Below are 20815 nucleotides of genomic sequence, written 5' to 3'. Positions count from 1 at the left end.
AGCAGAAAGATTGCCACCAAGTCCACCCCAATGGCAGCCCCAGCATCCCCCGTCGTGCTGCAGCAGCCCAGGGAGCCCCCCACGTTCCGCGGTTCAACATTCGAGGACCCGGACACCTGGCTCGAGACGTACGAGAGGGTCGCTGCATTTAACAGCTGGAACAGCGACGACAAACTGCGACATGTCTTCTTCGCATTGGAAGACGCTGCCAGGACGTGGTTCGAGAACAGAGAAGCCACCTTAACGACCTGGACCTTTTCCGAAGCGGCTTCCTGCAGACATTCACAAGCGTCGTACGCCGAGAACGAGCCCAAGCACTACTAGAAACCCGAGTGCAGCTGCCTAACGAGACCACCGCGATTTTTACAGAAGAAATGAACCGCCTATTCCGCCACGCCGACCCGGAAATGTCCGAGGAAAAGAAAGTCCGGCTGCTAATGCGTGGCGTAAAGGAGGAACTTTTCGCCGGTATGGTACGAAGCCCACCGAAGACCGTCGACGAGTTTCTTCGCGAGGCCACTAGCATCGAGAAGACTCGAGATGCGAAACCGGCAATCCGACCGCCGCACCAACTCTACAAACTCTGCCGGAGTTCAATCACTGGCCTCCGACGACCTGCGCGAGGCTATTAGGGCAGTCGTACGAGAGGAGCTTCAGAAGATCTTCCCGTCGTCGCAGCCTCAAGTGGCCTCGATCGCTGACATCGTCAAAGATGAGGTTCAGCGGTCGCTTGGAGTTCCGGACGTGCAACCTAAATTACCGCAACCCCAGCCCGAAGCGATGACCTACGCCGCCGTCGTACGCCGTCAAGGTCCTCCTCCGCGACCGCGCCAGGGCCCTGTAATGCCGCAATTCCGTCGACCACCGCCGCCAGCACGCCCACCCGTCGCCCAGCGCAGCTACCCGAGGAAGACCGACGTTTGGCGCGCTCCTGATCACCGCCCGCTCTGCTACCACTGCGGAGAAGCCGGCCATGTGTATCGCCGATGCCCATACCGGGAGATGGGACTGCGAGGTTTCGCCGTCAACGCACAGCGCCCGAGGGAAGGTGAACGCCCTCGTGACATCGCCGACTACCTCGCCGCTACTCAGTGGAGCCCTCGACGACCGTCCCGTTCGCCGTCACCAGGCCGCTACCTGTCGCCCCAGCGCCGACCATACACTGGCCCAGCCCGGGGCCGGTCCGTCAGCCCATATGCGGAAAACTAAAAGCAGCAACCGATGGAGGTGCGGTTGCTGTTCGTCGAACTGACGAAGATCCTCCGCCGCCGACGAAGACGACAAAGCAACCATCTCGACGACCTAATGACGACACGCCGCCATCCCGACGAAGTCAGGAAGCCAAGACTACACCGACGAAAGACGACTTGACGACGCGACGTTCCAGCTTCAGTTCAACACGACGCAGCCGTGATCTGACGCCAAGACCCAACTGCAACGCCAGACAAAGAACCACCGACCTCGACGTGCTTCTCGACGGCCACGCAGTCACTGCCTTAGTCGACACAGGGGCCGATCACTCCGTAATGAGTGGACACATCGCCGCCCAGTTGAAGAAGGTTAAGACTGCATGGGAGGGCCCCCAAATTCGTACCGCTGGAGGACACCTCATTACGCCGACTGGAATCTGCACGGCAAGAATTACCGTTCATGACCGGACTTACCCTGCCACCTTCGTTATCCTCCAACAGTGTTCGCGAGACGTCATCCTCGGCATGGACTTCCTGAACCATCACGGCGCAATCATAGACCTGAAGTCAAAATCGATAACGCTGTCGGAAGATCAAGCGATACCGCCGGAGAGCTTTCGCAGTCACCACGCCTTGAGTGTTCTAGAAGATCAAGTGAGCATCCCGCCTCGCTCGAGCATTGTTATTTCGGTCGGCACCGAAACACCCGCTGACGTAGAAGGCGTCATCGAAGGCGACCAAGGTCTACTGCTCGACCGTGAAATTTGCGTCGCAAGAGGGATCGCTCGACTCCACGGAGGGCAAGTGGAAGTTATGCTAACCAACTTCAGCCAAGAGTTCAAGCACATCAACAAGGGCACGACAATCGCATACATCGAGGAAATTGTGGAAACCAACAATGCCTTTGTCCTCTCGGATTCAGCCGCATCTACCCCGATGGGCATTGTCCCCGAACCAGACTTCGACGTGAATCCAAGTCTTCCTATGAGTAAGCAGCAACAGATCAGAAGTCTTCTCCGACGATACAAAGGCTGCTTTTCGACGTCATCGAGGATTCGACAAACACCGGTCGCCAAGCATCGCATAATCACCGAGGAGTGCGCTCGACCACTCCGCCAGAGCCCTTACCGAGTTTCACCGCGAGAACGTGCAGCTATAAGAGAACAAGTCGACGAAATGCTGCGCAACGACATCATCCAGCCGTCGAAAAGCCCGTGGGCATCCCCTGTTGTCCTGGTAAAGAAAAAGGACGGAACCCTACGTTTCTGCGTCGACTATCGTCGTCTGAACAAGATCACGAAGAAGGACGTATACCCCCTCCCACGAATAGACGACGCATTGGATCGACTCTGCAACGCTAAATACTTCTCGTCGATGGACCTCAAGTCTGGCTATTGGCAAATAGAAGTCGACGAAAGAGATCGCGAAAAGACGGCCTTCATCACCCCAGACGGCCTCTACGAGTTCAAGGTTATGCCATTCGGACTGTGTTCGGCGCCTGCAACGTTCCAGCGCGTCATGGACACGGTGTTAGCAGGATTGAAGTGGCAGACCTGTCTCATTTATTTGGATGACGTCGTCGTCTTCGCCGAAAATTTCGACGATCACCTCAGGCGGCTTGCGACAGTACTAGAGGCCATCAAGTCGTCAGGGCTTACTCTAAAGCCGGAAAAATGCCGCTTCGCTTACGATGAGCTTCTGTTCCTAGGCCACGTAATCAGCAAATCTGGTGTCCGTCCAGACCCGCAAAAGACAGCTGCCATCGCACAGTTCCCGCAGCCCATCAACAAGAAGGCAGTGCGTAGATTCCTTGGCATGTGTGCCTACTACAGGCGCTTTGTCAAGGACTTTTCACGCATCGCCGAGCCGTTGACACGTCTAACTAAATGTGATGTTGAGTTCAAGTGGGAAACGCCCCAGGCCGACGCATTTGATGAACTCAAACGACGCATGCAGTCGCCGCCGGTACTTGCGCACTTCGACGAGTACGCCGATACAGAAATTCATACTGACGCCAGTAGCCTAGGCCTTGGTGCCGTTCTAGTCCAGAGAAGAAACGGAGTCGAACAGGTGATAGCTTACGCTAGCCGGTCGCTGTCAAAAGCGGAAGGCAACTATTCTATGACTGAAAAGGAATGCCTCGCCATCGTTTGGGCTATAGCTAAATTTCGCCCTTATCTTTATGGCAGGCCATTCAAAGTCGTCAGTGACCATCACGCGTTGTGTTGGCTAGCGAATATAAAGGATCCTTCAGGACGACTGGCGCGCTGGAGCCTCAGACTACAAGAATACGACATCACTGTAACCTACAAGTCCGGGCGAAAACACTCCGATGCCGATTGCTTATCACGCGCCCCCATTGACCCGCCGCCGCAAGACGACGAGAATGACGACGCCTTCCTTGGAATGATACGCGCGGAAGACTTCGCTGAACAGCAACGGGCAGACCCGGAGCTAAAAGGCCTCGTAGAATACTTGGAAGGGCACACCGACGTTGTCCCCAGGGCATTTAAGCGCGGATTATCTTCCTTCACGCTTCAAAACAATCTACTCGTGAAGAAGAACTTCTCGCCAGTCCGCGCCAATTACCTTCTTGTTGTCCCGTCAGGACTTCGTCCAGAAGTATTGCACGCTCTACATGACGATCCGACCGCTGGACACCTCGGATTTTCCCGGACACTATCGAGGATACAAGAAAAGTATTATTGGCCGCGCCTGACCACCCACGTCTCCCACTATGTCAGAACATGCCGAGACTTTCAGCGACGCAAGACACCGCCGACAAGGCCAGCCGGATTACTACAGCCAATCGAGCCGCCTTACCGACCATTCCAGCAGATCGGGATGGACTTGCTGGGACCCTTTCCGACGTCAATAACCGGAAATAAGTGGATCGTCGTGGCGACGGACTACCTCACCCGCTTCGCTGAAACAAAAGCACTGCCGAAAGGTAGCGCAGCTGAAGTGGCGAAATTCTTTGTCGAAAACATCCTGCTGCAACATGGCGCCCCAGAAGTCCTCATCACCGACAGAGGGACGGCCTTTACAGCGGAGCTCACCCAAGCCATTCTGAAATGCAGTCAGACAAGGCACAGGAGGACAACGGCCTACCACCCGCAGACGAATGGTCTTACGGAGCGGCTGAATAAGACCCTCGCCGACATGCTAGCGATGTACGTCGACGTCGAACACAAGACCTGGGATGCCGTCCTGCCGTACGTAACATTCGCTTACAACACGGTGGTGCAAGAAACAACACAGATCACGCCGTTCAAGCTGGTCTACGGCAGGAACCCGACGACGACGCTCGACGCCATGCTGCCGCACGTCACTGACGAGGAGAATCTTGACGTCGCTAGCTATCTCCAGCGCGCCGAAGAAGCCCGACAGCTCGCCCGCCTGCGGATCAAGAACCAGCAGAGGACCGACAGCCGACACTACAATTCCGACGACGCTTCGTCGAGTACCAGCCCGGCGACCGTGTTTGGGTGTGGACCCCGATACGCCGACGAGGACTGAGTGAAAAACTACTGCGACAATATTTCGGTCCCTACAAGGTCATCCGACGTATTGGCGCACTGGACTATGAGATCGTGCCAGACGGCAATTCGCATTCACAGCGACGCCGCGCACGATCTGAAGTGGTCCACGTGGTGCGTCTTAAACCCTTTTATGGACGCTGACGAACTTCCTTATGTTGTTTTGTTTGATATAGGAGTGCTTTTCTTTTATTACTTTCGTTTGTTTGCAGCATCGGGTCGATGCTTTTTAAGAGGGGGTATTGACACGTGTACTTATATTTAACGGGCGACCGCGTTTCGCCGCCTAACAAATGTTATCGCACAGCGCGGGACGCGTCTGCATGTATCCGAAGTTTCTGGATAGTTATCGATGCTTCTATCCGCTGTCTGTTGTCGCCGAACCTTGTGTTATCTGATTTCATCGCGTGACTCGAATGTTGTAGAACTTTGTGGAAGGCATGCGGGTCCAAACGATTAGTCTGGAACATTCGATGACTGCTGTATAAAAGCCGACGCACTTGACCCGCTGATCAGATTTTCGACGATCGCCGACTGTGTTCGCCGCTATCGTTGTGCTTTAAGTGTAGCCTGTTTTGTTGGCACAGGTTCGCCCAATAAAAGCTAGTTTTTGTCTTTCACAGTACTGCGACTGTGTTCTTTAACGTCACTCCCACGTGACACTATACTGATGTGCGACTTCAACGTTAGGGTAGGCAAGAAGCAGGCTGGAGACAAGTCAGTGGGGGAATATGGCACAGATTATACGAATAGCAGGGGAGAGTTATTAGTAGACTCTGCAGAACGGTATAATTTGCGGATAATGAACACCTTCTTCCGCAAGCGGGATAACCGAATGTGGACGTGGAGGAGCCTGAATGGCGAGACTGGAAATGAAATAGACTTCATACTCTAGGCGCTAACCCTGGCCTCTTAGAAGATGTGGACGTGCTCAGCAAGGTGCGCCGCAGTGACGATAGCATGGTAAGATCTCGAATTAGCCTAGACTTGAGGGGGTAACGGAAGAAACTGGTACATAAGAAGCCGGTGAATGAGACAGCGGTAAAAGGGAAAATAGAGGAATTGCGGTTCAAGCTACAGAACAGGTCTTCAACTTTAACTTAGGAAGAGGCTACTCAACAATATACCACATTCACAGTATCAATAAGGTGGTAGAGAAATGTGCGGAATATAATGAAACCCTATATAAAGCTTTCATTGATTTCGAGAAAGCGTTTGATTCAGTCGAAACCTCAACCGTCATGCAGGAATTACGGAATCATGGTGTAGACGAGCCATACGTAAAAGCACTAAAATATATCTATAGCGACTCCACACGCGTAGTCCTCCGTAAAGAAAGCAACAAAATCCATTAAAGAAGAACGTCAGGCAGGGAAATACGACCGCTCCAATGCCATTCACAGCACGCTTACAGGAAGTATTCAGAGACCTCGATTGGGAAGAATTGGGGATAAGAGTTAATGGAGAATACCTTGGTAACTTGCGATTCGCTGATGATGTTACCTTGCTTAATAACTCAGCGGACCAATTGCAATGGATGCTCACTGGCCTGGACAGGCCAAGCAAAAGTTTGGGTTTGAAACTTAATCTGCAGAAAACTAAAGTAATGTTTAACAGACTCGGAAGACAACAGCACTTTACGGTAAGTAGCGAGGCACTGAAAGTGGTAAGGAAATACATCTACTGAGGGCACGTAGTGACCGCGGATCCGGATCATGAGACTTAAATAGTCCGTGGAATAAGAATGGGCTTGGATGCGTTTGGCAGGCATTCTCAAATCATGAACAGGAGGATGCCATTATTCCTCAAGAGAAAAGTTTATAACAGATATGTCTCACCAGTACTGACCTACAGGGTAGAAACCTGGAGGCTTACGAAAAGGGTTCTATTTAAATTGAGGACGAAGGAACCAGTTATGGAAAGAAGAATGATGGGTGTAACGTAAAGGCGGGGGGAGGGATCAGAAGAGAGAAGTTTGGGTGAGGGAACAAATGCGAGTTAATGACATCTTGGTTGATATGATGAAACAGAAATGGGGATGGGCAGGGCATGTAATGAGGAGGGAAGGTAACCGCTGGTCATTAAGGGTTACGGAATGGATTCCAAGAGAAGGCAAGCGTAGCAGGGGGCGGCATAAAGTTAGGCGGGCGGATGAAATTAAGGAGTTTGCAGGGACATGACCACAATTAGCACATGACCAGGGTAGTTGGAGAAGTATGGGAGAGGCCGTTGCTCTGCTTTGGGCATAGACAGAATGATGATGATGATGACGATGACCACGACGATGATGATGATGATCTCTTCTCATTTCGTGGTATTTTTTCCTGTGTTTCCCTATATCTATTGCCTTCATTTATCCATACAGCAAGGTATTTATAGTCTTTTGCCTGAGGTATTTCCTGACCCTGTATTGCCACTGCCTCTTCACTGTTTTACACAACACCTGATATTCTAACATTAATTCCGACCCTAAATGCTCGACTTCCTGTCGACAGATATTATTAGCCAGATGTTGCAAACCACTGTGCTTGTTAGCTAGCAACACAATGTTGTCCGCATAAATTAAACCTGTAAGCTGCGGCTCTACTAGTGTAACCGCCTGTTTGTATGAAATTAAACCCCATATTACGTCGTTCTAGCCCCCCCCCCCCCCGCCCCCCCACATCGTCCTCACCATGTACATCATAAACAGCAATCGGGATAAATGGCAGCCCTGCCTTAGTTCCTTTTTGACATCAACTTTCTCCTCGCTCCTCATCCTTTCCCATTCAGCGGAAACGGTATTTCCTAGCTAAATGCCTTTCCAAAGCTGTGAACTATCGTCGCGTAAGACTTCCACATCCTGAATATGCCAAAGAATGTTGCAGTCTATGCAGTCATATGCTCTTGTAATGTCTAAAAAGGCCACAGATAACGGTGTGATTTTTACTCTTGATAGTTCAATACACTGAGTAAGGACAAATAAGTTATTATTCATATGTCTACGTATTCTGAAGCCATTCTGAAGGTCTTCCAACATTCCAATATTCTCTATCCATGCTTGCAGTTTAGTTTGATTGCATGCATTGCTAGCCAGTATATTACCTATGTAATGGCCAACGGTCTGTACGAGTGAATTCTATGTTTCTCCACCTTACCTTTATAAATTAAATTCATTCTACTTTGTCGCTAACTGCCTGGTATTCGTCTTTCTTTCAAAGTTTTTTTTCACTGCTTTCAGCAGAGCTTCCTTCCTTTTTGGTCGTTGTTGATTAGTCAGCCTAGCGGGCACCTGGCCCGGCCCTGAGGCTGTGCGCTTAGGAATTATCTCTTCGGCTTTCTACCAGTTGAAATTTGTCAGCACCAGCTTCTTTTCCACCTGGTTCTCTTTCATGCTCTATTTTTTTCAAATACAACCTCGTCATTGCCTTGCGAAAGTTAGGCTGTTATTTAAGTATGTAATTTAATCCCGCTTCCCCTTCCAATTTATTTCCAACTTCGTCTAGCATTTTTGTATGTAACCTAATGCCGCTTTCCCTTCCAGTTTGTTTCCAACTTCGTCTAGCCTATGTGGTTGTATTGCTTTTGGCTTAATTTCTAATAATTTAATATGGTTCCGAAGTACTCTATGTGAAGCGTTATTTCTGACAGCCAATGTTCACTTTTAGCTTTGCTTGCACTGGTATTTGAACCATACACATTTTCTCCCGGTATATTTCCCAATTACTTTCCGTTTCATCCTACGGCAACTGCACCTTCTTTGCCTGCCTGTACTCTCGGGATGCTTTCTGTCGTTCGGTAGTTCGGCGATCGCTTCTCGTATCTCCCTGTTCCTCCAGCTTTTCGGCTTCTTTCTTTCTTTTCTAACGAACACGTTCTTTCTTTATCCGTACTTCTGTCGTTATTACACTTAGAAGCTCACTCTATTCCCACTCCTTACTTGGCCATTTGCCATGTTCTTCCTCAACTCTAATGACTATATATTTTTATTTGTTAAGCGTTCAAATTTGAACTGGCGATTTTGCACTTCTTGCTCGCTTTCCCAACTACATATGCCATTTTCAAAATCATGCGTTTATGGTGCCTCCCTATGCTGCTTACCCTTCCTCGTCAATGACCCTTTCGCTTAAATGATCATGAATTTCTTCTCTCATCAGACAGTAATCAATGGTTGATTGCCGGTTTCCTACTGCCCACATGATCGTTCCTTCACACTTAGACATTGCACTCACGATAACGAGGTTATGCTGCTTAGAAAAGTCTAGCATTGACTTCCCGTTGTTGTTGGTATAGCCATCTAAATCCTGTTGGCGGGCATTCATGTCACCTTGTAGGATAATTTCCGCATCATTGCCGAAACCCTTATTATCAGCACTTGTCCATTCCACTAACTCTTGATTCTCCTCTCTGCAATTCTTAGTGGTGCACAAATACGTTACAGCCAGTCAATTTTTTTTTTCACTCATTGTACTTTGACAATGCGCTTGACATTTTAAATTTACTCTTTTTCATCTGGCTCCCTGATGGATAAGCATTCCCACTCCCCCTGCCTTTTCTTCCGACTTAGTTCTGTTGCACGGGGCAAACCAACGCCATCTAGAGGAAAGTCTGGTAGGCTCTGAGCGAAGCGTGGAAGAAGAAAAGAGGCGAAGCTTCGCAAAGGAGCAAAGTAGGCGGAGCCACGGTGGGTTGACTTCCTCTGGCAATTGATGCGGCTGCTGTTCGCAGTATAAGCGTACTGGGCTTGTTTCGTGATCCCGCTGTATGCTGCATGTGAGATGAAAGCGGGCGACGGTGAGCCTACTATGGCTGCTCAATCTCTCGAACGCAAGGAAGGAAAGATGGGATGAAACACGCGGTCTTCCCACCGGCGGTAGAGGGGGGGGGGGCGGTTTCTTTTCCTTCAGTGGCTCATGGTGATGACGCGGTCACGCAAGTCCTATCTTGAAAGCTGTCTCTGATGCAGTCTAAAGTTGTCTTGGCGAAGCGAGGGACGGTAGCTTATTGTGTGCCATAGCACCAATAAGCTTTCGCGTAACCCGCATTCAGGAACTGAAACATCACTGTATTACAGCGAAGCTGTTTACCTCTAGTCCCGTAAAGGAGGAATGGAGAGGGGTAAAGAGAGCAGCTATAGCGCTACAGCAACGGAGACAGGTAGGGGAGAGGGGCAAATAGTGTGGCGATGGCGCCTGTGCCCGTGGCCGGTGCTTCTGTGGTTATAATGCATGCCGTGTCTGAGGTGCCGGCGCGGCTGCAGCAAATGTGGCAGCAGATGCATGGGAGGTACAATGTCCGCGGCGGTGCTTTGGTCAGCGGTCTGTCTTGTCGTATGAAACAAAATATAGGATTCCATATTATATGGAGCCCGTGAATGCACCCCACTTTGTGCAGCCTAGATAGCTTCTTGGGTAATCCATCCCCATATGAATGTTGCAGCTGCACAGTTTCTTTATTATTGACGCACGGACACAAAAAATACCCATGGCCACATACAGCTTTGATGTAAAAAAATTCTGAGAACGACGTTCTTTGCTCACACCTGGTAACTAGTAACGTACGCAATGCCAGAGCCACTGGTTAAGGAGTGCTGACAGAGCTATTTTGTCCATATCCAACATTGGTGCATGAATCACTGTATATATTTGCAGAGTAATTTATGCATCAAAACAGGACACAAGGGCAGCACTGAATATTTGAAACAATAGTTTTATTATTCTTTATCAACAGGCTTTACCAACATTCTTCAGGAAATGGAACGTATTTCGGATCTTTGCAGTTCGACTTGTAATATTCTTTTGTTACAACAGGAAAGTAGCTTTCATTTGTCCTATAAAATTTTTTGGTCGTCCAGAGTGAACATAATGCTCATTCTGCAAGTACAACCAATAAAATGATGGTAAGCACATAATCGTACAATGTTAATGCAGTGTACCTTAAATTACTCCGGTATTAATGCATTCATTCAAGGCTGTACTAAATGTATGGCAACGAATGGATTCTTGGCGAAGTTGGAACACAAATTCATTCTCGGGAGAATTAGAAATAGAGTTACGAATTTTACGAGGTAATATGGGCACGTCAACGCGATGAATTGAAAATGTTTGACTGCATTTCCGACTGCGTGGAATACTTGTGATTTCTTTAAGTTGTAGAAAAGCGCTCTTGAGGTACTGGTCAGAGTATTAATTAGTTCAGCGAATAATGATAGGTAGTAGTATTGTGTATGTTCTAGAGAACATGCGGCACCATACATAATATTGGCATTGTTTTTCCAGAAGCGCATTCAATATTTCCCAATTTCAGTAATTTTCTATGGTTTCGCTTCTTTAAAAGTAATTGCGATATAAGGATTCATAGCCACAAGGATATGAATATTGTTTAGATGTTAGAGTCGGTTGTTGCTGCGACGATATCACAGTTTATGCCAACTTTGTCAAACAGATATTCATACAGAGCTCAAGTACGTCGTGACCCCCTGTGAACTGTGTCAGCTATTTTAGTGTGTTGGTTTATTGGTCCTGTACCAGTTTTTAGAATTCACTCAAGTATATTTGTATACAATTTGTTGCATTTCCAGTTATTCCCAAATCAAGATATTTAACAAAATCGTTTGCTACCTGCGTTCTTTTCAGAGAAGCCATTTGTCTACCGTGAACACGCCTCAAACTCTGTGCTATACTTTACTTGCATCTATACACATTGCACCATAATAATTGAAACAGGATTCAGAAGTACTACGCTAGAGATATTTAGAAGTTTTGGATAGCTTTAGTGATATTGTTGACTGAAAGAACATTTCTTCGGGCCTTGCAGAATTCGGAACTAATATTTATTTTTTAGTTTTCAATAATTTCTTTATACAAGTATTTATTTATACGTGCGCTTATTTATTTTTGCGTATAATCTTAGGTGCTCATCGCCGTACAGAACAGAGTGGTATTTTATACAAAACACATTAGGGAAAGTAATAAGTCTAGGTAACTTCCACAAAAGGGCTCCTAAGTGCAAAACGTTAACTAAAACGTCATCAAGCTTGAAATGATCTATGATCGAGAACGTCAGCAAAAAAAAAAAAAAAAAAAAAAAGATCCGTTCGGCTGGTTTGATGTACGAGCTATAAATTACTGAACATAATAGTTTTAGAATACCGGAAACGTTATTTCTGAGGATGTTCAACTCGATTAGATTTGTAATATACCCGAAGGAGGAGTGGGTTGCTAGTAAAGAATGACGATACAATTTAGAGAATTGCGTTATACGATAATTCTGTCGGCAATAAGCTAGACGTACGTGGAATCACGAGGGAAGCCCTTATGCAATTGACTGTCGCAGTTCTGCTCTAACTTGAGAATATAAAAAGAACGGCGCTATTTAACACACGGTTAATAACTGTCACTGTCCTGTCCGGAGGGGTGACCCCTACGGCTGAGACAAGCAATGGTTTAGAACGCGTTGGTGTCTTTTAAAGTACGAATAAGTATCAGCAAGCAACGACGTAATAGTCATAATGAATATTTATGCAAGGTGGCGCACCTAACTTCAGCCAGAGTTTAAAGAAATATGCCAATGCCACGTAACTGGAAAGAACCAAGGTAATGGCGTCTGCCGTCGCTTAGACATACTCGAATGATGTTTTTCTTTTCGCCTGACTAGGTAATTAGTATTAATAAATAATCAAGTTCTCAAATAGTATAATTAGAATTAAAGTGTTAATGAGAAACTATTAGAGCGACATGAAAAGCTCCCGATACAGTTTTCAGTTCCTGAATGTGCGCTACAATATGCATTTTTGTTAGGGTGAAAGAAGCCCACCAACACACGTAAAGTGTCTCCAGCGGCCAGTCACGTGGCAAAATTTTGAAGCAATGCAATTTTTCGCTTATTAATCTCGACACCATCACAGCTGCCCCACAATCCCAACACTAAACCAGGCGTATACAGAATGTAAGACGACAAAAGGAGGTTAATTTATCGACAATGACAACAACGACCGTTCAGCAACGACCGTATTACCACGTCAATATGACTAAGACGAAATCACGTGACTACTTGTTAGTTTTAGAGCTCACATAGGTGCTTACGTACACCTGCGTCCATGAGCCACCCGTGTTTGCATTTTATCTGGTGCCGGCTTGTATTACGTCTGGTACTGGCTAATGGTGCACTATACCACCCTTCGAATATATATCTACAAATAAATCCGAAGAGATATCTACCAAACAAACTAGCTAGCCATAAGTAGGCTGGCAAAAGTAGGCTCGCCTAAACGATTCAGGATCCAAGCAGCTGTGGCAATAGGTTTAAGTGACTACATCACGGATGCTTGTGAAGAACGCTGTTTTGCTTAGGGATCACAGTAGAAAACAAATTTTTGTGTTGACAAACTACTTTGACAAACTACAGAACGTCTCGCAAAACAACCTACAGCCGTTTTTAAAACGGCTACAAGGTGTGTTGCGAAACGTCTTATATTCCTTATTTGGTGGTGCATTAGACGGTCTTCATGACGGTTACAAAACGTTTTACGACATCCGACAAAGTTTGGGTAAGACTTCTTCAAGGTGGATTAAGTATCTTGGCAAGACGTCTTGAACATGTCTTGTAAACGTTTATAACAATTTTCAAGACGACTTAGTGATTTTGTCAAGACGTCTTGTAGATGGTAAATAGACCAATGTGTGTTAAGTGATATAGATAGATGGTCCCTGTAACGTGCGGGATATACCTGAAGAATGATAGCGCATTGGAAGACTGTTACAAAAGAGAGTTTGCAAGAATGTGAGTGCATCGCTGTGCAATAATGACTACGTCAAACAGGTCAGTACAAGGGCCTGCGGGGTAATATGCACATGCGACGGTATCACGATGAAGCTAGGACCGAAATGCACCACGGCGACTGTATGACAAAGATGGCATCAAGACGCGTGATTGATGCTGACTGAACAATAACGATGACGTGATAATATTCGTATGACGACTTTGAAATAATGACGTTGCATTACTCACTATAGAATACATGATGATCACAGCAGGGCGAAATTATAGTTAATACGATCAAATCACAACGCAGAAACAACGACCAAATTAAGACGGCGGAACGATGCTGATGGCACGACTCTAAAGGAAGCACATTTGCCATGTAGTAAGGGGGATCACATGACGACAAGAAAATGATCACGACTACGCGTTTCAGTTACAGCTCTGGTTCTTGCTTACGTATTCCACCTGCTGCTTGTGATAAGTAATGTTCCGCAAACAAAGGGGCAGCGTTGTTGAAAACAATAGGTAAATGACAACGAAGAGTGCTCTGAGACGTGAATGAACTGGTGTGAAAAACTAAGGTGCCGTCGAAGTTAGCACAAGGGTACACTGCTCGAACTGCGCATAAAAGAGAAGAAAACGAACCGTGGCATTCTAAGCAGCTCTAAAAACAAGTCGTTAGAACTCATCTAGTCCGGCTGAATCTGCGGAAAACCACGGCCCTCGGAGAAGGAGAAAATAGCGAAGCACCTGGCACACCAACACTTAACGAGACTAGTTTCTGGAATCCTAAGCTCGTGGCCAGAAGACAGGGGGTCATGCTGCAGGTTCAAGCTGCTTGAAAGTGGCCTGGCGAGGACGTGACTTTCCCCTGCCGCTTCGACTTCACGATTTCGGTGCTGCACCGGCGCTGGTCAACCGGCTGTGCACAATCGCGTACCTCTCATCATACTCAACCGTTTTAACCCCTTCAATGTCTATGTGACATGGTTGTCGCACATTATAGCCTCGTATGCCGTCGTTATATGGTGAAGCATCGCGTCGACAGCAACATATGCTGCCGCTAGCTATGTTGCCATAGCGCTACTTTGCACTAGTCGCGTGAATGTGAGGCGTAAAATTGTCCTGCATTTAAGTGTTTCATTAGGTGTCTATTTAGTTTATTGAGGCGTTCTAAGACAATGCAAATTCAAATGAATTGGGCGTTATTACGATTGGTGACCTTAATATTGATAGAAGGGTTAGAGCGTCTGTTCAAGTGGCCTTAATTGAAATGATGCTTGTACGTGGCTCTGCTAATATCAATGAGGCGCCTACACGAGTAAACAAATCGTCTCCAACAACACTAGATCTCTGTTACACAAAGTTGCCTTGTGACGCGGTCCTTGCTGGAGCGTTTTCCTCGCGTCTATGTGACCCCTTACCGGTATTTTTATTTTTTCTTTCAGTCAAAAGCCGAACCACTCCCTTTTACTCACGTAGAACCAATTATCCTGATAATATCGCTATCGTCTGCGAATTTATCATAAAAAATTGAGCTGATGTTTACGGTTTAACTGACACAAGTGAAGCCTACGATAATTTCATAAAAAAGTTATTAACCATTATAATGTCGCTTTCCTGTGGTTGCGTGTAGAAAGCAAAGAAAGGCTCAAACATATTGGGTAACTAAGGCTGCTTTCGTAAGAATAAAACAAAAAACTTAATGTTGTCTGGTTTTCTCAACATAAGCAGTTCCGACATGTTATCTGAGTACAAAGAGTTTCGTTATACACTAAACACACATTCAAATAAAGCAATGTCATACTTTTACACAAATAAGTTCTCGCACGTGGGGAACAACCCTAACCAGATCTGGGAAGAAATTGAAACTATCTTACATAACAAAGCTAGCACAACACATCTTGAAATGCTGATAAAAGATTCTCTTTATGCTAGAGTTGCGTTAGCAAAGTAATTTAATGAATTTTTTTGGAAGCGGGCAAATATACAGCCTCAAATGTCATGCCAAATGATAGCTTCATTACGTCATACCTGCAGACATCTAATTCTGACTAGGTATTTCTGACACCAACAAGAGAAGCAGAAATGACAACGATTATTGGTTTTCTAAGAATCACCTGTGCTCCTGAGGATGATGACCTTTTACCATTGCCAATTCAACATTCTATTGAATGCTTCATAGGAGCGTTGACTCCGATGTAGGCTATTGGATTCTTTTCGCATAGACTAATGGTAGCCCGTGTTACAGAATTTGCCAATTACCGGCCAGTTTCAGTTTGCCAGTTTTTTCAAATGGTTGCTGATAAAATAATTTAGATGCGTCTTTTTAATTTCTTTTCCTCCAGGAATGTAATAAGTGAATTTCACTGAGACCGCATTAATTTTATAAAATTTGTCTTAATTCGTAACACTGAAATTTAACTCATTGCTATTGGTCTCTTTCATGACTTCAGCAAAGCGTTTGATTCAGTCCAACCTAATATTCAACTAACAAAATTAAAGATTTACGGAATTCATGGCATCGCTAAAACCTAAAGCGAAGCTGCCTGACTGGAACATTACGGTACACAAGGCTGTATAACACTTGCCCTGACCATGGAACATTAAAATATGGTGTACCTCAGGAATCCAAATTGCGACCTCTCCTATTCACTTCGCATATAAATGACATTGTAAACATTTCTTCAACTTTGAACGTTATCCTATACGCTGATGATACGAACATATATGCAGGCTTAGACCTAATAGAACTTGAGCAGCAAGCGAATATCTGGTTTGACATATTAGGTGCTTGGTTGATTGTAAATCAATTGACATTAACCTTTAAAAAAACTAATTTCACGCTATCGCGTGCAGAAAAAGAAAGCAATAAAGCACAACCCAAAGCTCTATTTCCACTATTCAGAAATAACACGTAATAATAGTTGCAAGTTTCTGGGTGTACACCTCCGCAACGATATGAGCGCGTCTGATCATGTCACTCTTGTCAAAATTAAAATGACCGTATAAATAGGTGTTATCAGCCGCATTAATTCTCTTGTTCCATGCTCTGTAAGAAAGCAGTTATACTGCTCACTTGTTCCATCGAACCTCATATACTGTAACTTAGTTTGGGGCACGTGTAATAAGACCAATGCAAAAAAATGATAATCATGAAACAAGACGCATTGAAACTATAAGGACAAAGCAGGGTAGCCAAAAAAGAAGGACTCAGTGCCCTTCCGCTCACTATGTAAAGAAGGATGACCAGGGAAGCTGTGTATGTGGGGCTCTTAATGGTGAATTGCACCTCTACCGCGGGTCGTGTCGGCATCGCAGTGTCTGCGGGACCGGCCTAGTATGGGGAATGCTCAACGCCGGCTTCACGTTCACCACGGGTCGGTCCTATTTCAGGATCAGCCCACGTACGGGGTTTTTTTGCTAAGCAGGCCAACAACGACACAATACTTTCCTTGGATGGTAGAGGTATACAGCTTCGCTGTTACAACTTATGCTCTGTTTTTCACGTAATAGGTTTTCATGAGTGCTATAAATTTAACCTAGTGGTCCCAATCCATCATATTATTCAAAAAGACTTTTTCATTCTGCAATACGTACCTCAGCCGCGCTTATCGCTATGACTTCCCAACAATCTCACTTGTTTCAATCAGACTCAGGACAACTCACTCGTTAGATCATCAAATAATAGAAGTGTGCAATCGTTTCCCTTCTTATTGTAAATTCAACAATTGAGCATATCTCTATGCAGTTTTAAGAAGAATGATTATTTTTTGACCCAGATTGCAGCGTTTTTTTTTTTGTTTATGCCTCAGGGGGTTTTCCTGCGTGTGCTCTTATCTGATCACCTCAGATTTCTACGTCTGTTTGCATAAGCGTACTTCATTACACTCCACATGTGACGTAACGCACATCGTTTATTATTACTTGAAATTTCGCTTGAAGTATTTTCCTTTTAATTTGCTTATTATATTGTTAACACAAGAAGGAATTGTTTATATGTGATTACATTTATTGCGAAGGTTTGCGTCTAATTCGTCAATGTTCTTGATGAATTTATAAATGCAATATATTTTAAATGAGCTGTTATTGAAGGTTTCTCTGATGACGTCACTGCTGACCCATATTTTTACAAACCGGGATGTAGGTGCAGTCAGGAAACATGCTGTGTCGGTTTCATTTTGTTTCATCTCGTTGGCATGATACATTTTTCATATGTACACACGTCAGATGTATTTATTATAACCTACTTACCGCTTCCGTGTCCGCTACTAAAGTTTCAAAACTATTTTATATAACAGCTAAATTAGGACATAAATTTCACTCACCCCACATGCCTGGGACTCTATCAGCCGGTATCATGGCGTCGTTATCCTAATGGATTACTCGGTACCCCGACTGTGCACCGGTCAGATTCGCCAATTCGCCTGCACATACATAATTCGATATCTTTTTTTATCACTGATGAAAATAGACGTTTTTTGATGATTTCTTTCAGTGAGAAATATTGAATGGTGTTTGTGGTTTTTGAACAAAAGAAAAAAGAATGCATAAGAAGCATCTAGCAGGATGAATATTTATTCTCTCTGAGCACTCAGCATAGTTTAACCTTCTCAGTTGTGTCATTCCTAATAGTATTTTCTGTGTTACCATTTCCCATCCTGTAAATAGCCTTGCCGCGTGATTACCAATAACATTGGATTGCACATGCACACATTGTACTGTTTCTGTGCTTATCAAGATTTTTTGTAATATCATAAAACCAGCATTGACCTTTCTTTTTTTCCCTCTTATATGCCATGTGTTTGACTTTCTTTGGTATATTTTCTGAGCGCACATTATCTATAGAGCATCATAGAGTGCCCCCATTCGAGCTACAACTTATGCAATGGTTAGAAGAGTATGTTTAAATAAGTGTAAATGACAGACAAGGTGTTGGTAAGAAATACAATAAGCATTTAACGCTTCGTATATAGGTAATTGGACGACTAGGCCCTGAATGCGATATACCTTTAAATTGTATAGGATTATTCATGTACTTATGAACTATGTTGTGGACGCTCTGACCGGTAGGTTTCTTTGACTTTGATGTGGAAGCATTATATGCCCCATTACACGAAAATGCGTCCGTCTAGTCGGCGTGACCAAAAGATGGTACCAGAAAAGGCGGATGGCGATGAAGTGTAAACACACGTAACAAAATGCTCGGATTGAGGTCAGATTTCTCACGGAGGTTCCTGTAAACAAAGTAAATTAATGTATTTCAATGGAAAACATGGTAAATCTTGGTCTGGGTGCTAATTCAACCAGGGCCTTCGGAGTTCGAGACGAGCATGCTTCCCACGCCACTGCAGCCCCACGGTTCTTTTTGACTAAAGGTCTGCCTAGGGCGCGCGTCATTGTACACGGGACAGTGCAGCAAATTTCAAAAAGGTGGTACCACGTCACGAGTGTATATAATGAGTGTATTTATTACAAATCAACAATATCCGCTTGAAAGGAGCTAAGCGGTCCACCAAGTTGAGAACTCTTCGTGGGCAAACGCCCGCGTTGAGACGTTTGGGGGTGTTTTGATTTGGCCTTACTGAGGCGCAGGTAGAACGCAAGCGAGAGCATGCGCAGACAAGGAGCGTGCGAAAGAAGACATTTCACTTATGGACTATAATGATTTCGCATTCTGACACGTAAGATGTGTCTGACGTCATAATTTTATTTGGAATCCGGCGATTGGGAGGCCCGGGCCTGGGGCCGCCTAGATGGCCACTGGGAGATGCTGCTCCCGTGCGCCCTCCATGGCTCGCTGGACGGCCCAAAGTTGGTCTTGGAGTTCTGAGCTGAGCAGAGCGGCCGGCCACCGCGCCCGTATATTTTAAGGGGAGACTGCCATTCTTGCTTGATATTTGACACCTCCACAACATGTGTTGAAGGGTGGCTCTAAGAGAATTGCATAGCTTGCACATATCGCTCTCGTATATATCGTGGTAGAAAGTCTTTAGTTGCACGGGACTCGCATAGGTTTCTGTTTGCAGTCAGCCCTGTTCACTTTATTGTGAGGTGCTGGTAATACACCCCTCCGATTGTGATAGAATTTGGTAATATCGCTAAATCTTGTTAATCTGTCTTTTTCTCTCCTGATCTCCGCGTTCTCCTGATCTATGGAAGTGACTATTTGCTCAGGTCAGCGAGTAAGACCTCGGGCTTCGCAGTGTGCTACCTCGTTGAGGTTGATTGAGGGAATGCCTGCAGTCGTATGCGCTGGAAACCAGAGCACCTGCTTACCGTTCTTCTCTGCGCTGGAGAATATTGCTTAATTGACTCTGACGATTTGGCATGCCTCAATGAGAGATCTTCCCTTTTGCATAATTTCTAATGGCCTCTTGAAAATTGCTAACGATGTACTGAGCATTCGTGAAGACCAATGCTAGTGCAATGGCTACCTCCTCTGCTGTATCGAAATGTTTGGTATTAACTGATACGATTGCAAGGGGCTTTTGCGTGTGATCTACGATTACTGCTACGTAGATATTTCTGTGTGGGTATTCAGCCGCGTCTACGAAGGTTGCTCTATAGTCTGACCCAAAGCTTTGGATCATTTTCTCTGCTCTACTCTGGCGTCTGCCGTCGTTGTAACCTGGATGCATGTGCTTGGGTATATTTGGTACTAGGAGTTTGTCACGAATTTCTCTCGTTATCATCCTCTTTTCCCCGTATAGATGGGGGTATTTCACGGCCACAAAAGGACACAATGCCGCAATGCCTCGTGACTTCAAGCGTACTGGAATCTTGGAAGAATGATAATATAATCCTAATCCATAAGGAAGGGGACGCCAAAGACTTGAAAAATTATAGACCGATCAGCTTACTGTCCGTTGCCTAGAAAGTATTTACTAAGGTAATCGCAAATAGAATCTGCAACACCTTAGACTTCTGTCAACCAAAGGACCAGGCAGGATTCCGTAAAGGCTACTCAACCGTAGACCATATTCACACTATCAATCAGGTGATAGAGAAATGTGCGAAATATAAGCTACCGTTATATATAGCTTTCATTCATTACGAGAAAGCGTTTGATTCAGTCGAAACCTCAGCCGTCATGGAGGCATTACGGAATCAGGGTGTAGACGAGCCGTATGTAAAAATACTGAAAGATATCTGTACCGGCTCCACAGCCACCATAGTCCTCCATAAAGAAAGAAACAAAATCTCAATAAAGAAAGGCGTCAGGCAGCGAGATATGATCTCTACAATGCTATTAACGGTGTGTTTACAGGAGGTATTCCGAGACCTGGATTGGGAAGAATTGGGCATAAGAGTCAATGGAGTACCGGTAAGACAAATCTGTTA

General features: G+C 45.5%; 1 protein-coding gene across 2 annotated transcripts in view; it reads right to left on the bottom strand.

Annotated features, from left to right (window-relative positions):
- Window positions 1–10407: 10407 nt before the first annotated feature.
- Window positions 10408–20815, bottom strand: part of LOC129385417 (japanin-like) — a 107801-nt gene continuing 97393 nt past the window's right edge. For both annotated transcript variants that reach the window (XM_072284032.1, XM_072284033.1), the window contains 2 exons: window positions 17800–17898; window positions 10408–10581 (listed from right to left, as the gene is read on the bottom strand). In XM_072284032.1, coding sequence (XP_072140133.1) covers window positions 17881–17898 — 18 coding nt within the window. In that variant the 3' untranslated portion in view covers window positions 10408–10581; window positions 17800–17880. The remainder of the gene's footprint in view (window positions 10582–17799; window positions 17899–20815) is intronic.

This window comes from Dermacentor andersoni, chromosome 8 (assembly GCF_023375885.2).
Source record: "Dermacentor andersoni chromosome 8, qqDerAnde1_hic_scaffold, whole genome shotgun sequence".
In the NCBI taxonomy this organism is placed as follows: domain Eukaryota; kingdom Metazoa; phylum Arthropoda; class Arachnida; order Ixodida; family Ixodidae; genus Dermacentor; species Dermacentor andersoni.
Note: the sequence above shows the minus strand (reverse complement) of the source record. Positions and strands in the feature narration are given on the sequence as shown.